Source organism: Hyla sarda, unplaced genomic scaffold, assembly GCF_029499605.1.
Source record: "Hyla sarda isolate aHylSar1 unplaced genomic scaffold, aHylSar1.hap1 scaffold_514, whole genome shotgun sequence".
NCBI lineage: Eukaryota > Metazoa > Chordata > Amphibia > Anura > Hylidae > Hyla > Hyla sarda.
This window is the reverse complement of record NW_026610525.1, coordinates 80,058-98,208: the sequence shown is the minus strand read 5'-3', so window position 1 is coordinate 98,208 and position 18,151 is coordinate 80,058. Positions and strand designations below refer to the sequence as shown.

The following is an 18,151-nucleotide window of genomic DNA, read 5'->3' as shown; positions in this document are numbered from 1 at the left end:
TCCCACTCCTCCATGGAGAAATAGACCGCCACGTCCTGACACCTTATAGGAACCTGACACATAATGATACAGTCATCACCCCGACCCCTCCAGTGGTGTTACTGTATAATGTCCCAGCATTCCCAGCAGTGTCACCTCTCCAGTCATCACCAGACCCCTCCATTACTATATAATGTCCCAGCAGTGTCCCCTCTCCAGTCATCACCAGACCCCTCCATTACTGTATAATGTCCCAGCAGTGTCACCTCTCCAGTCATCACCAGACCCCTCCATTACTGTATAATGTCCCAGCATTCCCAGCAGTGTCACCTCTCCAGTCATCACCAGACCCCTCCATTACTGTATAATGTCCCAGCAGTGTCACCTCTCCAGTCATCACCAGACCCCTCCATTACTGTATAATGTCCCAGCAGTGTCACCTGTCCAGTCATCACCAGACTCCTCCATGACTGTATAATGTCCCAGCAGTGTCACCTCTCCAGTCATCACCAGACCCCTCCATTACTGTATAATGTCCCAGCAGTGTCACCTCTCCAGTCATCACCAGACCCCTCCATTACTGTATAATGTCCCAGCATTCCCAGCAGTGTCATCTCTCCAGTCATCACCAGACCCCTCCATTACTGTATAATGTCCCAGCAGTGTCACCTCTCCAGTCATCACCAGACCCCTCCATTACTGTATAATGTCCCAGCAGGGTCACCTCCCCAGTCATCACCAGACCCCTCCATTACTGTATAATGTCCCAGCATTCCCAGCAGTGTCACCTCTCCAGTCATCACCAGACCCCTCCATTACTGTATAATGTCCCAGCAGTGTCACCTCTCCAGTCATCACCAGACCCCTCCATTACTGTATAATGTCCCAGCAGTGTCACCTCTCCAGTCATCACCAGACCCCTCCATTACTGTATAATGTCCCAGCATTCCCAGCAGTGTCACCTCTCCAGTCATCACCAGACCCCTCCATTACTGTATAATGTCCCAGCAGTGTCACCTCTCCAGTCATCACCAGACTCCTCCATTACTGTATAATGTCCCAGCATTCCCAGCAGTGTCACCTTTCCAATCATCACCAGACCCTCCATTACTGTATAATGTCCCAGCAGTGTCACCTCTCCAGTCATCACCAGACCCCTCCATTACTGTATAATGTCCCAGCAGTGTCACCTCTCCAGTCATCACCAGACCCCTCCATTACTGTATAATGTCCCAGCATTCCCAGCAGTGTCACCTCTCCAGTCATCACCAGACCCCTCCATTACTGTATAAGGTCCCAGCAGTGTCACCTCTCCAGTCATCACCAGACCCCTCCATTACTGTATAATGTCCCAGCATTCCCAGCAGTGTCACCTCTCCAGTCATCACCAGACCCCTCCATTACTGTATAATGTCCCAGCAGTGTCACCTCTCCAGTCATCACCAGACCCCTCCATTACTGTATAATGTCCCAGCAGTGTCACCTCTCCAGTCATCACCAGACCCCTCCATTACTGTATAATGTCCCAGCAGGGTCACCTCTCCAGTCATCACCAGACCCCTCCATTACTGTATAATGTCCCAGCATTCCCAGCAGTGTCACCTCTCCAGTCATCACCAGACCCCTCCATTACTGTATAATGTCCCAGCATTCCCAGCAGTGTCACCTCTCCAGTCATCACCAGACCCCTCCATTACTGTATAATGTACCAGCATTCCCACCTCTCCAGTCATCACCAGACCCCTCCATTACTGTATAATGTCCCAGCAGAGTCACCTCTCCAGTCATCACCAGACCCCTCCATTACTGTATAATGTCCCAGCAGGGTCACCTCTCCAGTCATCACCAGACCCCTCCATTACTGTATAATGTCCCAGCAGTGTCACCTCTCCAGTCATCACCAGACCCCTCCATTACTGTATAATGTCCCAGCAGTGTCACCTCTCCAGTCATCACCAGACCCCTCCATTACTGTATAATGTCCCAGCAGTGTCACCTCTCCAGTCATCACCAGACCCCTCCATTACTGTATAATGTCCCAGCAGTGTCACCTCTCCAGTCATCACCAGACCCCTCCATTACTGTATAATGTCCCAGCAGTGTCACCTCTTCAGTCATCACCAGACCCCTCCATTACTGTATAATGTCCCAGCAGGGTCACCTCTCCAGTCATCACCAGACCCCTCCATTACTGTATAATGTCCCAGCAGGGTCACCTCTCCAGTCATCACCAGACCCCTCCATTACTGTATAATGTCCCAGCAGTGTCACCTCTCCAGTCATCACCAGATCCCTCCATTACTGTATAATGTCCCAGCAGTGTCACCTCTCCAGTCATCACCAGACCCCTCCATTACTGTATAATGTCCCAGCAGTGTCACCTCTCCAGTCATCACCAGATCCCTCCATTACTGTATAATGTCCCAGCAGTGTCACCTCTCCAGTCATCACCAGACCCCACCATTACTGTATAATGTCCCAGCAGTGTCACCTCTCCAGTCATCACCAGACCCCTCCATTACTGTATAATGTCCCAGCAGTGTCACCTCTCCAGTCATCACCAGACCCCTCCATTACTGTATAATGTCCCAGCAGTGTCACCTCTCCAGTCATCACCAGACTCCTCCATTACTGTATAATGTCCCAGCATTCCCAGCAGTGTCACCTCTCCAGTCATCACCAGACCCCTCCATTACTGTATAATGTCCCAGCAGTGTCACCTCTCCAGTCATCACCAGACCCCTCCATTACTGTATAATGTCTCAGCAGTGTCACCTCTCCAGTCATTACCAGACCCCTCCATTACTGTATAATATCCCAGCAGTGTCACCTCTCCAGTCATCACCAGACCCCTCCATTACTGTATAATGTCCCAGCAGTGTCACCTGTCCAGTCATCACCGGACCCCACCATTACTGTATAATGTCCCAGCAGGGTCACCTCTCCAGTCATCACCAGACCCCTCCATTACTGTATAATGTCCCAGCAGTGTCACCTCTCCAGTCATCACCAGACCCCTCCATTACTGTATAATGTCCCAGCAGGGTCACCTCTCCAGTCATCACCAGACCCCTCCATTACTGTATAATGTCCCCGCAGTGTCACCTCTCCAGTCATCATCAGACCCCTCCATTACTGTATAATGTCCCAGCAGTGTCACCTCTCTAATCATCACCAGACCCCTCCATTACTGTATAATGTCCCAGCAGGGTCACCTCTCCAGTCATCACCAGACCCCTCCATTACTGTATAATGTCCCAGCAGTGTCACCTCTCCAGTCATCACCAGACCCCTCCATTACTGTATAATGACCCAGCAGTGTCACCTCTCCAGTCATCACCAGACCCCTCCATTACTGTATAATGTCCCAGCAGTGTCACCTCTCCAGTCATCACCAGACCCCTCCATAACTGTATAATGTCCCAGCAGTGTCACCTCTCCAGTCATCACCAGACCCCTCCATTACTGTATAATGTCCCAGCAGTGTCACCTCTCCAGTCATCACCAGACCCCTCCATTACTGTATAATGTCCCAGCAGTGTCACCTCTCCAGTCATCACCAGACCCCTCCATTACTGTATAATGTCCCAGCATTCCCAGCAGTGTCACCTCTCCAGTCATCACCAGACCCCTCCATTACTGTATAATGTCCCAGCATTCCCAGCAGTGTCACCTCTCCAGTCATCACCAGACCCCTCCATTACTGTATAATGTCCCAGCAGTGTCACCTCTCCAGTCATCACCAGACCCATCCATTACTGTATAATGTCCCAGCAGTGTCACCTCTCCAGTCATCACCAGACTCCTCCATTACTGTATAATGTCCCAGCATTCCCAGCAGTGTCACCTTTCCAATCATCACCAGACCCTCCATTACTGTATAATGTCCCAGCAGTGTCACCTCTCCAGTCATCACCAGACCCCTCCATTACTGTATAATGTCCCAGCAGGGTCACCTCTCCAGTCATCACCAGACCCCTCCATTACTGTATAATGTCCCAGCAGTGTCACCTCTCCAGTCATCACCAGACCCCTCCATTACTGTATAATGTCCCAGCAGTGTCACCTCTCCAGTCATCACCAGACCCCTCCATTACTGTATAATGTCCCAGCAGAGTCACCTCTCCAGTCATCACCAGACCCCTCCATTACTGTATAATGTCCCAGCAGTGTCACCTCTCCAGTCATCACCAGACCCCTCCATTACTGTATAATGTCCCAGCAGTGTCACCTCTCCAGTCATCACCAGACCCCTCCATTACTGTATAATGTCCCAGCAGGGTCACCTCTCCAGTCATCACCAGACCCCTCCATTACTGTATAATGTCCCAGCAGTGTCACCTCTCCAGTCATCACCAGACCCCTCCATTACTGTATAATGTCCCAGCAGTGTCACCTCTCCAGTCATCACCAGACCCCTCCATTACTGTATAATGTCCCAGCAGTGTCACCTCTCCAGTCATCACCAGACCCCTCCATTACTGTATAATGTCCCAGCATTCCCAGCAGTGTCACCTCTCCAGTCATCACCAGACCCCTCCATTACTGTATAGTGTCCCAGCAGTGTCACCTCTCCAATCATCACCAGACCCCTCCATTACTGTATAGTGTCCCAGCAGTGTCACCTCTCCAATCATCACCAGACCCCTCCATTACTGTATAATGTCCCAACATTCCCAGCAGTGTCACCTCTCCAGTCATCACCAGACCCCTCCATTACTGTATAATGTCCCAGCAGTGTCACCTCTCCAGTCATCACCAGACCCCTCCATTACTGTATAATGTCCCAGCAGTGTCACCTCTCCAGTCATCACCAGACCCCTCCATTACTGTATAATGTCCCAGCAGGGTCACCTCTCCAGTCATCACCAGACCCCTCCATTACTGTATAATGTCCCAGCAGTGTCACCTCTCCAGTCATCACCAGACCCCTCCATTACTGTATAATGTCCCAGCAGGGTCACCTCTCCAGTCATCACCAGACCCCTCCATTACTGTATAATGTCCCAGCAGTGTCACCTCTCCAGTCATCACCAGACCCCTCCATTACTGTATAATGTCCCAGCAGGGTCACCTCTCCAGTCATCACCAGACCCCTCCATTACTGTATAATGTCCCAGCAGTGTCACCTCTCCAGTCATCACCAGACTCCTCCATTACTGTATAATGTCCCAGCAGTGTCACCTCTCCAGTCATCTCCAGACCCCTCCATTACTGTATAATGTCCCAGCAGGGTCACCTCTCCAGTCATCACCAGACCCCTCCATTACTGTATAATGTCCCAGCAGGGTCACCTCTCCAGTCATCACCAGACCCCTTCATTACTGTATAATGTCCTAGCAGTGTCACCTCTCCAGTCATCACCAGACCCCTCCATTACTGTATAATGTCCCAGCAGTGTCACCTCTCCAGTCATCACCAGACCCCTCCATTACTGTATAATGTCCCAGCAGTGTCACCTCTCCAGTCATCACCAGACCCCTCCATAACTGTATAATGTCCCAGCAGTGTCACCTCTCCAGTCATCACCAGACCCCTCCATTACTGTATAATGTCCCAGCAGTGTCACCTCTCCAGTCATCACCAGACCCCTCCATTACTGTATAATGTCCCAGCAGTGTCACCTCTCCAGTCATCACCAGACCCCTCCATTACTGTATAATGTCCCAGCATTCCCAGCAGTGTCACCTCTCCAGTCATCACCAGACCCCTCCATTACTGTATAATGTCCCAGCATTCCCAGCAGTGTCACCTCTCCAGTCATCACCAGACCCCTCCATTACTGTATAATGTCCCAGCAGTGTCACCTCTCCAGTCATCACCAGACCCATCCATTACTGTATAATGTCCCAGCAGTGTCACCTCTCCAGTCATCACCAGACTCCTCCATTACTGTATAATGTCCCAGCATTCCCAGCAGTGTCACCTTTCCAATCATCACCAGACCCTCCATTACTGTATAATGTCCCAGCAGTGTCACCTCTCCAGTCATCACCAGACCCCTCCATTACTGTATAATGTCCCAGCAGGGTCACCTCTCCAGTCATCACCAGACCCCTCCATTACTGTATAATGTCCCAGCAGTGTCACCTCTCCAGTCATCACCAGACCCCTCCATTACTGTATAATGTCCCAGCAGTGTCACCTCTCCAGTCATCACCAGACCCCTCCATTACTGTATAATGTCCCAGCAGAGTCACCTCTCCAGTCATCACCAGACCCCTCCATTACTGTATAATGTCCCAGCAGTGTCACCTCTCCAGTCATCACCAGACCCCTCCATTACTGTATAATGTCCCAGCAGTGTCACCTCTCCAGTCATCACCAGACCCCTCCATTACTGTATAATGTCCCAGCAGGGTCACCTCTCCAGTCATCACCAGACCCCTCCATTACTGTATAATGTCCCAGCAGTGTCACCTCTCCAGTCATCACCAGACCCCTCCATTACTGTATAATGTCCCAGCAGTGTCACCTCTCCAGTCATCACCAGACCCCTCCATTACTGTATAATGTCCCAGCAGTGTCACCTCTCCAGTCATCACCAGACCCCTCCATTACTGTATAATGTCCCAGCATTCCCAGCAGTGTCACCTCTCCAGTCATCACCAGACCCCTCCATTACTGTATAGTGTCCCAGCAGTGTCACCTCTCCAATCATCACCAGACCCCTCCATTACTGTATAGTGTCCCAGCAGTGTCACCTCTCCAATCATCACCAGACCCCTCCATTACTGTATAATGTCCCAACATTCCCAGCAGTGTCACCTCTCCAGTCATCACCAGACCCCTCCATTACTGTATAATGTCCCAGCAGTGTCACCTCTCCAGTCATCACCAGACCCCTCCATTACTGTATAATGTCCCAGCAGTGTCACCTCTCCAGTCATCACCAGACCCCTCCATTACTGTATAATGTCCCAGCAGGGTCACCTCTCCAGTCATCACCAGACCCCTCCATTACTGTATAATGTCCCAGCAGTGTCACCTCTCCAGTCATCACCAGACCCCTCCATTACTGTATAATGTCCCAGCAGGGTCACCTCTCCAGTCATCACCAGACCCCTCCATTACTGTATAATGTCCCAGCAGTGTCACCTCTCCAGTCATCACCAGACCCCTCCATTACTGTATAATGTCCCAGCAGGGTCACCTCTCCAGTCATCACCAGACCCCTCCATTACTGTATAATGTCCCAGCAGTGTCACCTCTCCAGTCATCACCAGACTCCTCCATTACTGTATAATGTCCCAGCAGTGTCACCTCTCCAGTCATCTCCAGACCCCTCCATTACTGTATAATGTCCCAGCAGGGTCACCTCTCCAGTCATCACCAGACCCCTCCATTACTGTATAATGTCCCAGCAGGGTCACCTCTCCAGTCAGCAGCTCCATCATCTTGTTGATGAGTTCTCGGATCTTCTGTTCCTCCATTTCCTCATGTATCAGGGAGTGAGGTGGGGGCCCCGGGATTGGGCTCAGGGTTCTTCCCCATCCTTCACACACAGGGGCCCGACAGCGCCCACTAGAGGACTTCTTCACTACTGTGTAATCCTGTGTATGGAGAGACACATTAATATCACTACATACATTCCCAGAATCCCTCACCTCTCCAGTCATATCCATCTGTTATTACATAGATAAGAATGAGGTCATGTGACATCACTCCCAGAATCCCTCACCTCTCCAGTCATATCCATCTGTTATTACATAGATAAGAATGAGGTCATGTGACATCACTCCCAGAATCCCTCACCTCTCCAGTCATATCCATCTGTTATTACATAGATAAGAATGAGGTCATGTGACATCACTCCCAGAATCCCTCACCTCTCCAGTCATATCCATCTGCTATTACATAGATAAGAATGAGGTCATGTGACATCACTCCCAGAATCCCTCACCTCTCCGGTCATATCCATCTGTTATTATCGATAAGAATGAGGTCATGTGACATCACTCCCAGAATCCCTCACCTCTCCAGTCATATCCATCTGCTATTACATAGATAAGAATGAGGTCATGTGACATCACTCCCAGAATCCCTCACCTCTCCAGTCATATCCATCTGTTATTACATAGATAAGAATGAGGTCATGTGACATCACTCCCAGAATCCCTCACCTCTCCAGTCATATCCATCTGTTATTACATAGATAAGAATGAGGTCATGTGACATCACTCCCAGAATCCCTCACCTCTCCAGTCATATCCATCTGTTGTTACATAGATAAGAATGAGGTCATGTGACATCACTCCCAGAATCCCTCACCTCTCCAGTCATATCCATCTGTTATTACATAGATAAGAATGAGGTCGTGTGACATCACTCCCAGAATCCCTCACCTCTCCAGTCATATCCATCTGTTATTACATAGATAAGAATGAGCTCATGTGACATCACTCCCAGAATCCCTCACCTCTCCAGTCATATCCATCTGTTATTACATAGATAAGAATGAGGTCATGTGACATCACTCCCAGAATCCCTCACCTCTCCAGTAAGCCGGAAGAGTATCTGTAGGGTGAGGTTTATGATCCTGTTGGCCATCTTGTTCCTGTCTCTCTCCATGGTTGATGGGTCATCCAGGAGAATTCTCTTATATAGAAGATATCAGCAGAGGATCCTGGATTGGAGAAACCTGAAGGGAAGAAGAGGAGACGATGATAAACCGCACCAGATTCTATGGAGAAATAAAATCCATGTCCTGGAGATAATCTGGGGAAACATCTGAGGAGACATTATGGTCACAATGATTTCGGATGAGTTCTCCTCTATGATGACGTCCTCGGAAATTTACCAGAAAATCTTTCAGAATCTTTGGCGGCAAAGAATCAAATACAGAACAACAAACACCGAGAACACGAAAAGAAAGACAAGAAGGTAAACGTAAAGAAAAGAGAAGGAAAAGGGAGGATAGAGGGTGAAGGGAAACAAGGGGGGGAGGAGCATAAGGCGGGAATGGACGACCAATCACATGACCCAGCAATATAGCAGAGAACACGCTGGAGGACACAACAGGACGGTGACTCCACAGGATCCTGGAATCACATCCACGGGGGCCACGTCTGGTAGAATCTATCATGAGACTCATGGATGGCGACTAATCTATCACCTTGGACACCAGAGCCGGAGGAGATGGGAAGATTTATAGGATGTGGGAGATGAAGGGTTAATGTATCATTTTACTATATTTTATCTATAGATCAATGTCTGTCCCCTCCCCCAGAGAGAGGAGAAGATGTCTGGGGGCGGAGTCACCTTTATAGGGGTTCATTGTGTCACCTCACAGCCACACCCCCTCGTGATGTCACAGCCACACCCCCTCGTGATGTCACAGCCACACCCCCTAAATGTCACAGCCACACCCCCTCATGATGTCACAGCCACACACCCTCATGATGTCACAGCCACACCCCCTCATGATGTCACAGCCACACCCCCTTGTGATGTCACAGCCACACCCCTCGTGACATCACAGCCACACACCCTCATGACGTCACAGCCACACCCCCTCGTGACGTCACAGACACACATCCTCGTGATGTCACAGCAACACCCCCTCGTGATGTCACAGCCACACAGACCCCTCATGATGTCACAGCCACACACCCTCATGATGTCACAGCCACACCCCCTCCATTCATGTCTATGGGAGGGGGCGTGTCGGCAGAGCCTGGATCCACAGAGGAGTCAGTTCTCCATAAACCTCCTTCTACAAGATGGCGGCGGCCGGGGTGACATGTGGACACCGCGGGGAGAGAACCAGAAGGAGAAGAAGAACCTGACATATTAGAGGTAAAGACATAACAGGAATAGGGCCACAAGGACAGGAGGGCGGGGCTTCTAGCTGGGGGCCAACTGGGCGGAGATATAGGAAATGAGTAAAGATGGTGGAATTACACAAACAGCAGCAGAAACAAGACAATATATTAACCCTTCTCTCTCCAGGAGCAAAGATAAAATAATATTAAAGTAAAAAACACAAAAATACATAAAAATAATCCCCAAAGGAGAAATCACAGGGTGAGGGGATCGGCCTCTATATAGGGGAGGGGGTGCGATTAACCCTTGTAAGGTTTTATTGTCAGTACAATGCATGGGTCATACCAGTGTGCGGGGGGAGGAATATACCATCTGTGCTGCAGGAGGGACGTAAGAGAATCCTGACAGGGAGAGAACACACATACCTGTATCTGTAGAGGAGCCGTGTACTTACAGGACCTGCGATGATGTCACCGTCATGTGATCAGTCACATGGAGGAGGAGGAGTCACATGATCAGGGGCTGCTGCTCTAGGCTCATCTGCTCAGGGTATGCAGGACTCTACTGTCACATGACCGTCATCACAGGTCCTTTACCCTCAATCTCTTCTATCCTGCACTTCTGAGCTCCGCCCACTCATGTCACATGATCCTTCCCACAGGTCCTTTAGCCACAGTCACATCTATACTGCTTACTTTGCCCCCAAATGTACTGGTCACATGATTGTGACATCATCACAGGTCCTACACCTCCAGCATGGAGCAGATACAGAGCAGGTCCTGGTGGGGCAGTCACTGCTGTTGTGTTGTGTGTGGAGATCTCTCAGAGCTGCAGCCCCTGATCATGTGACTCCTCCTCCATGTTACTGATCACATGACGGTGACATCATCGCAGGTCCTGTAAGCACACGGCTCCTCTACAGATACAGGTATGTGTGTGCGGTCACCATCAGATCAGGATTATTGGGGATGTTTATTATTAACCCTTAAGGACACGATGTATATTTACATTCTGTGCCCCATATGGGACTTTGAGGTGAGCTCAGGAGCTATAAGCAGCCTGGACTCACCAGTAATGACGCTCATCGCCATTAACCCTTTAGATTCCATGATCAAAGTCGATTGCAGGATCTAAAATGAGTAAAATGCAGTTGTTGGGGGGCGGAGTCTAGATCAGCTGAGATGACGGCCGGAGGGCCCCTTACCATGCTCTGTGCTCAGATCGGTGCTCTAAGTATACAGACACCTCCACAGCCTGTATAAGCCAAGCACCGATAACACTGATCACTATGGCAGAGCGTTATTCAGGGTTTGTAATAGAAGCCCCTCCCCTAATAAGTTTATATCCCATTTATGTAATAAAATAATGTAGGTGGGCGTGGCTTAGACATGGCGCTGTGCGGTTGTTTTTCTAGGGAGCGCCGTGCCGACCAGCGGTTGTTTGCCTGATTTCCTGCCTATACTGCCCCCCGGGGGATGTCTGGATGGTGAAGGTATCAGGTCACTTACCCGCCCATCCTGTCACCTGGTCAGTCTCTTTTCTCCGGGTATCAGCCACTTCTTCCATACAGGACTATGTAACCATCAGGTTTTTTAAGTTTCTCCCGCGCCCCTATGATTACTATAGACAGTGTTTCCAAACCAGCGTGCCTCCAGCTGTTGTAAAACTACAACTCCCAGCATGCACTGACAGCCAAATGCTGTAACAGCTGGAGGCACCCTGCTTGGGAAACACTGACTCCGGTGGTGGCCCAGACCCTGCGTGTGTAACGGTATATGATGCTCGGCCTCTGCTGCAGGTAATAGCAGGTTCTTCCGGGGGGACATATCACAATTCACATAAAATCCTGATGTAATTGTGATGTATATTGTGCCCCCTAGTGGACACATTTCACTATTCTTCATTGGACAATGTCATATTGAATCCCTCTATTCTTCTCCCTGCTCTGATGAAGACGTTCTGAATACACCGCAGCCTCAGAGATTAGGAGAAATGGATTCACAACGTCTTCAGCAGAGCAGGGAAGGCGACCTCAGAAGACCTGGAGGACCAGAGCGCCACCACTGGACGGGAGAGGGGAGTGCACTCTAGTCTCTTATTTTACAGCCCTCGGACAATGGATTTTGTTTTATAGAGAAATCTGAAAACTTCTATAATGTCTCCTCAGATGTTTCCCCAGATTATCTCCAGGAAATGGATTTTATTTCTCCATAGAATCTGGTGCGGTTTATCATCGTCTCCTCTTCTTCCCTTCAGGTTTCTCCAATCCAGGATCCTCTGCTGATATCTTCTATATAAGAGAATTCTCCTGGATGACCCATCAACCATGGAGAGACACAGGAACAAGATGGCCGACAGGATCATAAACCTCACCCTACAGATACTCTTCCGGCTTACTGGAGAGGTGAGGGATTCTGGGAGTGATGTCACATGACCTCATTCTTATCTATGTAATAACAGATGGATATGATTGGAGAAGTGAGGGATTCTGGGAGTGATGTCACATGACCTCATTCTTATCTATGTAATAACAGATAGATATGACTGGAGAGGTGAGGGATTCTGGGAGTGATGTCACATGACCTCATTCTTATCTATGTAATAACAGAAGGATATGACTGGAGAGGTGAGGGATTCTGGGAATGTATTTAGTGATATTAATGTGTCTCTCCATACACAGGATTACACAGTAGTGAAGAAGTCCTCTAGTGGAAGAACCCTGAGCCCAATCCCGGGGCCCCCACCTCACTCCCTGATACATGAGGAAATGGATGAACAGAAGATCCTAGAACTCATCAACAAGATGATGGAGCTGCTGACTGGAGAGGTGACCCTGCTGGGACATTATACAGTAATGGAGGGGTCTGATGATGACTGGAGAGGTGACACTGCTGGGAATGCTGGGACATTATTCAGTAATGGAGGGGTCTGGTGATGACTGGAGAGGTGACACTGCTGGGAATGCTGGGACATTATACAGTAATGGAGGGGTCTGGTGATGGCTGGAGAGGTGACACTGCTGGGAATGCTGGGACATTATACAGTAATGGAGGGGTCTGGTGATGGCTGGAGAGGTGACACTGCTGGGAATGCTGGGACATTATTCAGTAATGGAGGGGTCTGGTGATGACTGGAGAGGTGACACTGCTGGGACATTATACAGTAATGGAGGGGTCTGGTGATGACTGGAGAGGTGACACTGCTGGGAATGCTGGGACATTATACAGTAATGGAGGGGTCTGGTGATGACTGGAGAGGTGACCCTGCTGGGACATTATACAGTAATGGTGGGGTCTGGTGATGATTGGAGAGGTGACACTGCTGGGAATGCTGGGACATTATACAGTAATGGAGGGGTCTGGTGATGACTGGAGAGGTGACACTGCTGGGACATTATACAGTAATGGAGGGGTCTGGTGCTGACTGGAGAGGTGACACTGCTGGGACATTATACAGTAATGGAGGGGTCTGGTGATGACTGGAGAGGTGACACTGCTGGGACATTATACAGTAATGGAGGGATCTGATGATGACTGGAGAGGTGACACTGCTGGGACATTATACAGTAATGGAGGGGTCTGGTGATGACTGGAGAGGTGACACTGCTGGGACATTATACAGTAATGGAGGGGTCTGGTGATGACTGGAGAGGTGACACTGCTGGGACATTATACAGTAATGGAGGGGTCTGGTGATGACTGGAGAGGTGACACTGCTGGGACATTATACAGTAATGGAGGGGTCTGGTGATGACTGGAGAGGTGACACTGCTGGGACATTATACAGTAATGGAGGGGTCTGGTGATGACTGGAGAGGTGACACTGCTGGGACATTATACAGTAATGGAGGGGTCTGGTGATGACTGGAGAGGTGACACTGCTGGGACATTATACAGTAATGGAGGGGTCTGGTGATGACTGGAGAGGTGACCCTGCTGGGACATTATACAGTAATGGAGGGGTCTGGTGATGACTGGAGAGGTGACACTGCTGGGACATTATACAGTAATGGAGGGGTCTGGTGATGACTGGAGAGGTGACACTGCTGGGACATTATGCAGTAATGGAGGGGTCTGGTGATGACTGGAGAGGTGACACTGCTGGGACATTATACAGTAATGGAGGGGTCTGGTGATGACTGGAGAGGAGACACTGCTGGGACATTATGCAGTAATGGAGGGGTCTGGTGATGACTGGAGAGGTGACACTGCTGGGACATTATACAGTAATGGAGGGGTCTGGTGATGACTGGAGAGGTGACACTGCTGGGAATGCTGGGACATTATACAGTAATGGAGGGGTCTGGTGATGACTGGAGAGGTGACACTGCTGGGACATTATACAGTAATGGAAGGGTCTGGTGATGACTGGAGAGGTGACACTGCTGGGACATTATATAGTAATGGAGGGGTCTGGTGATGACTGGAGAGGTGACACTGCTGGGACATTATACATTAATGGAGGGGTCTGGTGATGACTGGAGAGGTGACACTGCTGGGACATTATACAGTAATGGAGGGGTCTGGTGATGACTGGAGAGGTGACACTGTTGGGAATGCTGGGACATTATACATTAATGGAGGGGTCTGGTGATGACTGGAGAGGTGACACTGCTGGGACATTATACAGTAATGGAGGGGTCTGGTGATGACTGGAGAGGTGACACTGTTGGGAATGCTGGGACATTATACATTAATGGAGGGGTCTGGTGATGACTGGAGAGGTGACACTGCTGGGACATTATACAGTAATGGAGGGGTCTGGTGATGACTGGAGAGGTGACACTGCTGGGACATTATACAATAATGGAGGGGTCTGGTGATGACTGGAGAGGTGACACTGCTGGGAATGCTGGGACATTATACAGAAATGGAGGGGTCTGGTGATGACTGGAGAGGTGACACTGCTGTGACATTATACAGTAATGGAGGGGTCTGGTGATGACTGGGGAGGTGACACTGCTGGGACATTATACAGTAATGGAGGGGTCTGGTGATGACTGGAGAGGTGACACTGCTGGGACATTATACAGTAATGGAGGGGTCTGGTGATGACTGCAGAGGTGACACTGCTGGGACATCATACAGTAATGGAGGGGTCTGGTGATGACTGGAGAGGTGACACTGCTGGGACATTATACAATAATGGAGGGGTCTGGTGATGACTGGAGAGGTGACACTGCTGGGACATTATACAGTAATGGAAGGGTCTGGTGATGACTGGAGAGGTGACACTGCTGGGACATTATACAGTAATGGATGAGTCTGGTGATGACTGCAGAGGTGACACTGCTGGGACATCATACAGTAATGGAGGGGTCTGGTGATGACTGGAGAGGTGACACTGCTGTGAATGCTGGGACATTATACAGTAATGGAGGGGTCTGGTGATGACTGGAGAGGTGACACTGCTGGGACATTATACAGTAATGGAGGGGTCTGGTGATGACTGGAGAGGTGACACTGCTGGGACATTATACAGTAATGGAGGGGTCTGGTGATAACTGGAGAGGTGACACTGCTGGGACATTATACAGTAATGGAGGGGTCTGGTGATGACTGGAGAGGTGACACTGCTGGGAATGCTGGGACATTATACAGTAATGGAGGGGTCTGGTGATGACTGCAGAGGTGACACTGCTGGGACATCATACAGTAATGGAGGGGTCTGGTGATGACTGGAGAGGTGACACTGCTGGGACATTATACAGTAATGTAGGGGTCTGGTGATGACTGGAGAGGTGACACTGCTGGGACATTATACAGTAATGGAGGGTCTGGTGATGACTGGAGAGGTGACACTGCTGGGACATTATACAGTAATGGAGGGGTCTGGTGATGACTGGAGAGGTGACACTGCTGGGAATGCTGGGACATTATACAGTAATGGAGGGGTCTGGTGATGACTGGAGAGGTGACACTGCTGGGACATTATACAGTAATGGAGGGGTCTGGTGATGACTGGAGAGGTGACGCTGCTGGGACATTATACAGTAATGGAGGGGTCTGGTGATGACTGGAGAGGTGACACTGCTGGGAATGCTGGGACATTATACAGTAATGGAGGGGTCTGGTGATGACTGGAGAGGTGACACTGCTGGGACATTATACAGTAATGGAGGGGTCTGGTGATGACTGGAGAGGTGACCCTGCTGGGAATGCTGGGACATTATACAGTAATGGAGGGGTCTGGTGATGACTGGAGAGGTGACACTGCTGGGACATTATACAGTAATGGAGGGGTCTGGTGATGACTGGAGAGGTGACACTGCTGGGACATTATACAGTAATGGAGGGGTCTGGTGATGACTGGAGAGGTGACACTGCTGGGAATGCTGGGACATTATATAGTAATGGAGGGGTCTGGTGATGACTGGAGAGGTGACACTGCTGGGAATGCTGGGACATTATACAGTAACACCATGGAGGGGTCGGGGTGATGACTGTATCATTATGTGTCAGGTTCCTATAAGGTGTCAGGACGTGGCGGTCTATTTCTCCATGGAGGAGTGGGAGTATGTAGAAGGACACAAGGATCAGTACAAGGATCAGGTCATGATGGAGGATCAGCAGCTCCTCACATCACCAGGTAATAGACATGACTATATACACACGTCCTCTCATTATTTGTATGTAAAGAATGAATTCAGTCTCTGTATGTGTTCCCTACAGTCAGATCCAGTAAGAGAACAGCACCAGAGAGGTGTCCCCGTCCTCTTCTTCCACAGGATGATCAGGTAGATGGAGATATTCCCTATGATCTGTAGAAGGGCTGTGAAGCTCTTGTGGTCAGTCCCCTCACCCTCCATGACTCCTCATCTCCTGCTCATCTATAACATCGCACGTGACTTCTCCTACTGTCTGATGACTTTTACAATATTTCTTCCACATCTTATGAATCAGGGAGAAGATCTGAACAATATTAATGCTCCAGAGACAGATATGGGCGGTGATCAGCAGTATAAGGATAACATTGCTACAGAGAAAGATCTGAACAATATTAATGCTACAGACATAAAGGAAGAAGAAGAGACAGATGTGAGCGGCGCTGAGCAGTATAAGGAGAACATTCCTACAGGGAAAGAACTGATCTATATTAATGCTACAGACATAAAGGAAGAAGAAGAGACAGATGTGAGCGGCTATGAGCAGTATAAGGAGAACACTCCTACAGGGAAAGATCTGATCTATATTAATGCTACAGACATAAAAAAAGAAGAAGAGACAGATGTGAGCGGTGATGGGCAGTATAAAGATGACATTCCTACAAGTAACCTCTCAGGTGAGTATTACCTACTAAATGCAGAGAAGAGTCACGACCGGGTGCACAAAGTACCAGTGTGGGGGAGAGGGTGATTGGACCTCTAAACACCAGAAATGCCCAGCAAAACAGTTTAAGTCCTGCGGTCATTAGTAAATGCGGCATTTAAACATTTAAATGAAAACCAGCACCGGAGTGGTGTTCCATGTCGGTCTTTACCGGCAGATCGCTAGCTCCGCCCATACTTCCTCACTCGACCCATGAAGTAAATGTGTGTCGTTGGTCGCGAACGAATTAAGGGAGAACCCAATAGTAGAATTTCAAGAAGAATTGTAATTTATTAGGGAAAGGTGAAGGGTCGGGTGTTATTACCTCAAAACATTGAAAATATTAGAGATTAGAAAAATACCTTTAACCCCTTATAATGCAAAAACAATTTCCGCCTCCTAATTTTCCTCTGTAAACACGAGTACGATTATCAGGACCGACTGGGGAAGGGGGGTTTGACAGGGAGAGTGAGCCCAAAACTGACCCTAAAAAACAAACACTCTCCCTGCCTACTTGCCCATCTATCCTAAACGATGGATCGACAACTGAGCGCTGGTCTCTTCCTGCGCTAAAGTGCAGTGGCGAAAAAACACATAGTAATACACAGTCGGTCACTAGCCAGAAACCTTACGGGAACATAGAACACTATGAATACTGGACTCAGATAACTAACATAAACAGATAAAGTTCAGAAGACACAGATGAGACAGTAAGCACAGAGGACACTATAGACCAATGGTAAAGCACAGAGGAAACACTAATCAAGTGATCATGAACTCTATGATCAGTGCAAGTACTAACAAACTCTAAAGATCATATCAACCAAACAGGATATAAATATAGGACACTGGACACAGATAACCAACAAACAGATTAGGTACAGAACACAAGACTGGGAAACGGATGAGTCTGCACAGACTCCAGGAACAAACAGGAATTATAACTCAATCCCCTAGATAACCTCCAGTAGACACAGGAATGTCTTGATACCAGAACGCAATCTCCCCAAGTCCGCCATGGAGCACGGAGATCTCTTGTCCTAATTCTCAATTCCCCGGATACCCCATGAAAAGGTAACAGGGATGTCTTGTTACAAAAA

General features: G+C 49.1%; 1 protein-coding gene across 2 annotated transcripts in view; it reads left to right on the top strand.

The window, feature by feature from the left end:
- Positions 1 to 10,501: 10,501 nt before the first annotated feature.
- LOC130338142 (zinc finger protein 436-like) overlaps positions 10,502 to 18,151 on the top strand; it is a 40,995-nt gene continuing 33,345 nt past the window's right edge. The window contains exons 1-4 of one of the 2 annotated variants that reach the window (XM_056553970.1): positions 10,502 to 10,672; positions 12,001 to 12,148; positions 12,425 to 12,571; positions 16,206 to 16,332. In XM_056553970.1, the coding sequence (XP_056409945.1) occupies positions 12,071 to 12,148; positions 12,425 to 12,571; positions 16,206 to 16,332 (352 nt within the window). In that variant the 5' untranslated portion in view covers positions 10,502 to 10,672; positions 12,001 to 12,070. Of the gene's footprint in view, positions 10,673 to 11,205; positions 11,321 to 12,000; positions 12,149 to 12,424; positions 12,572 to 16,205; positions 16,333 to 18,151 lie in introns of those variants that run through there. The other variant, XM_056553971.1, reaches the window with a different exon arrangement.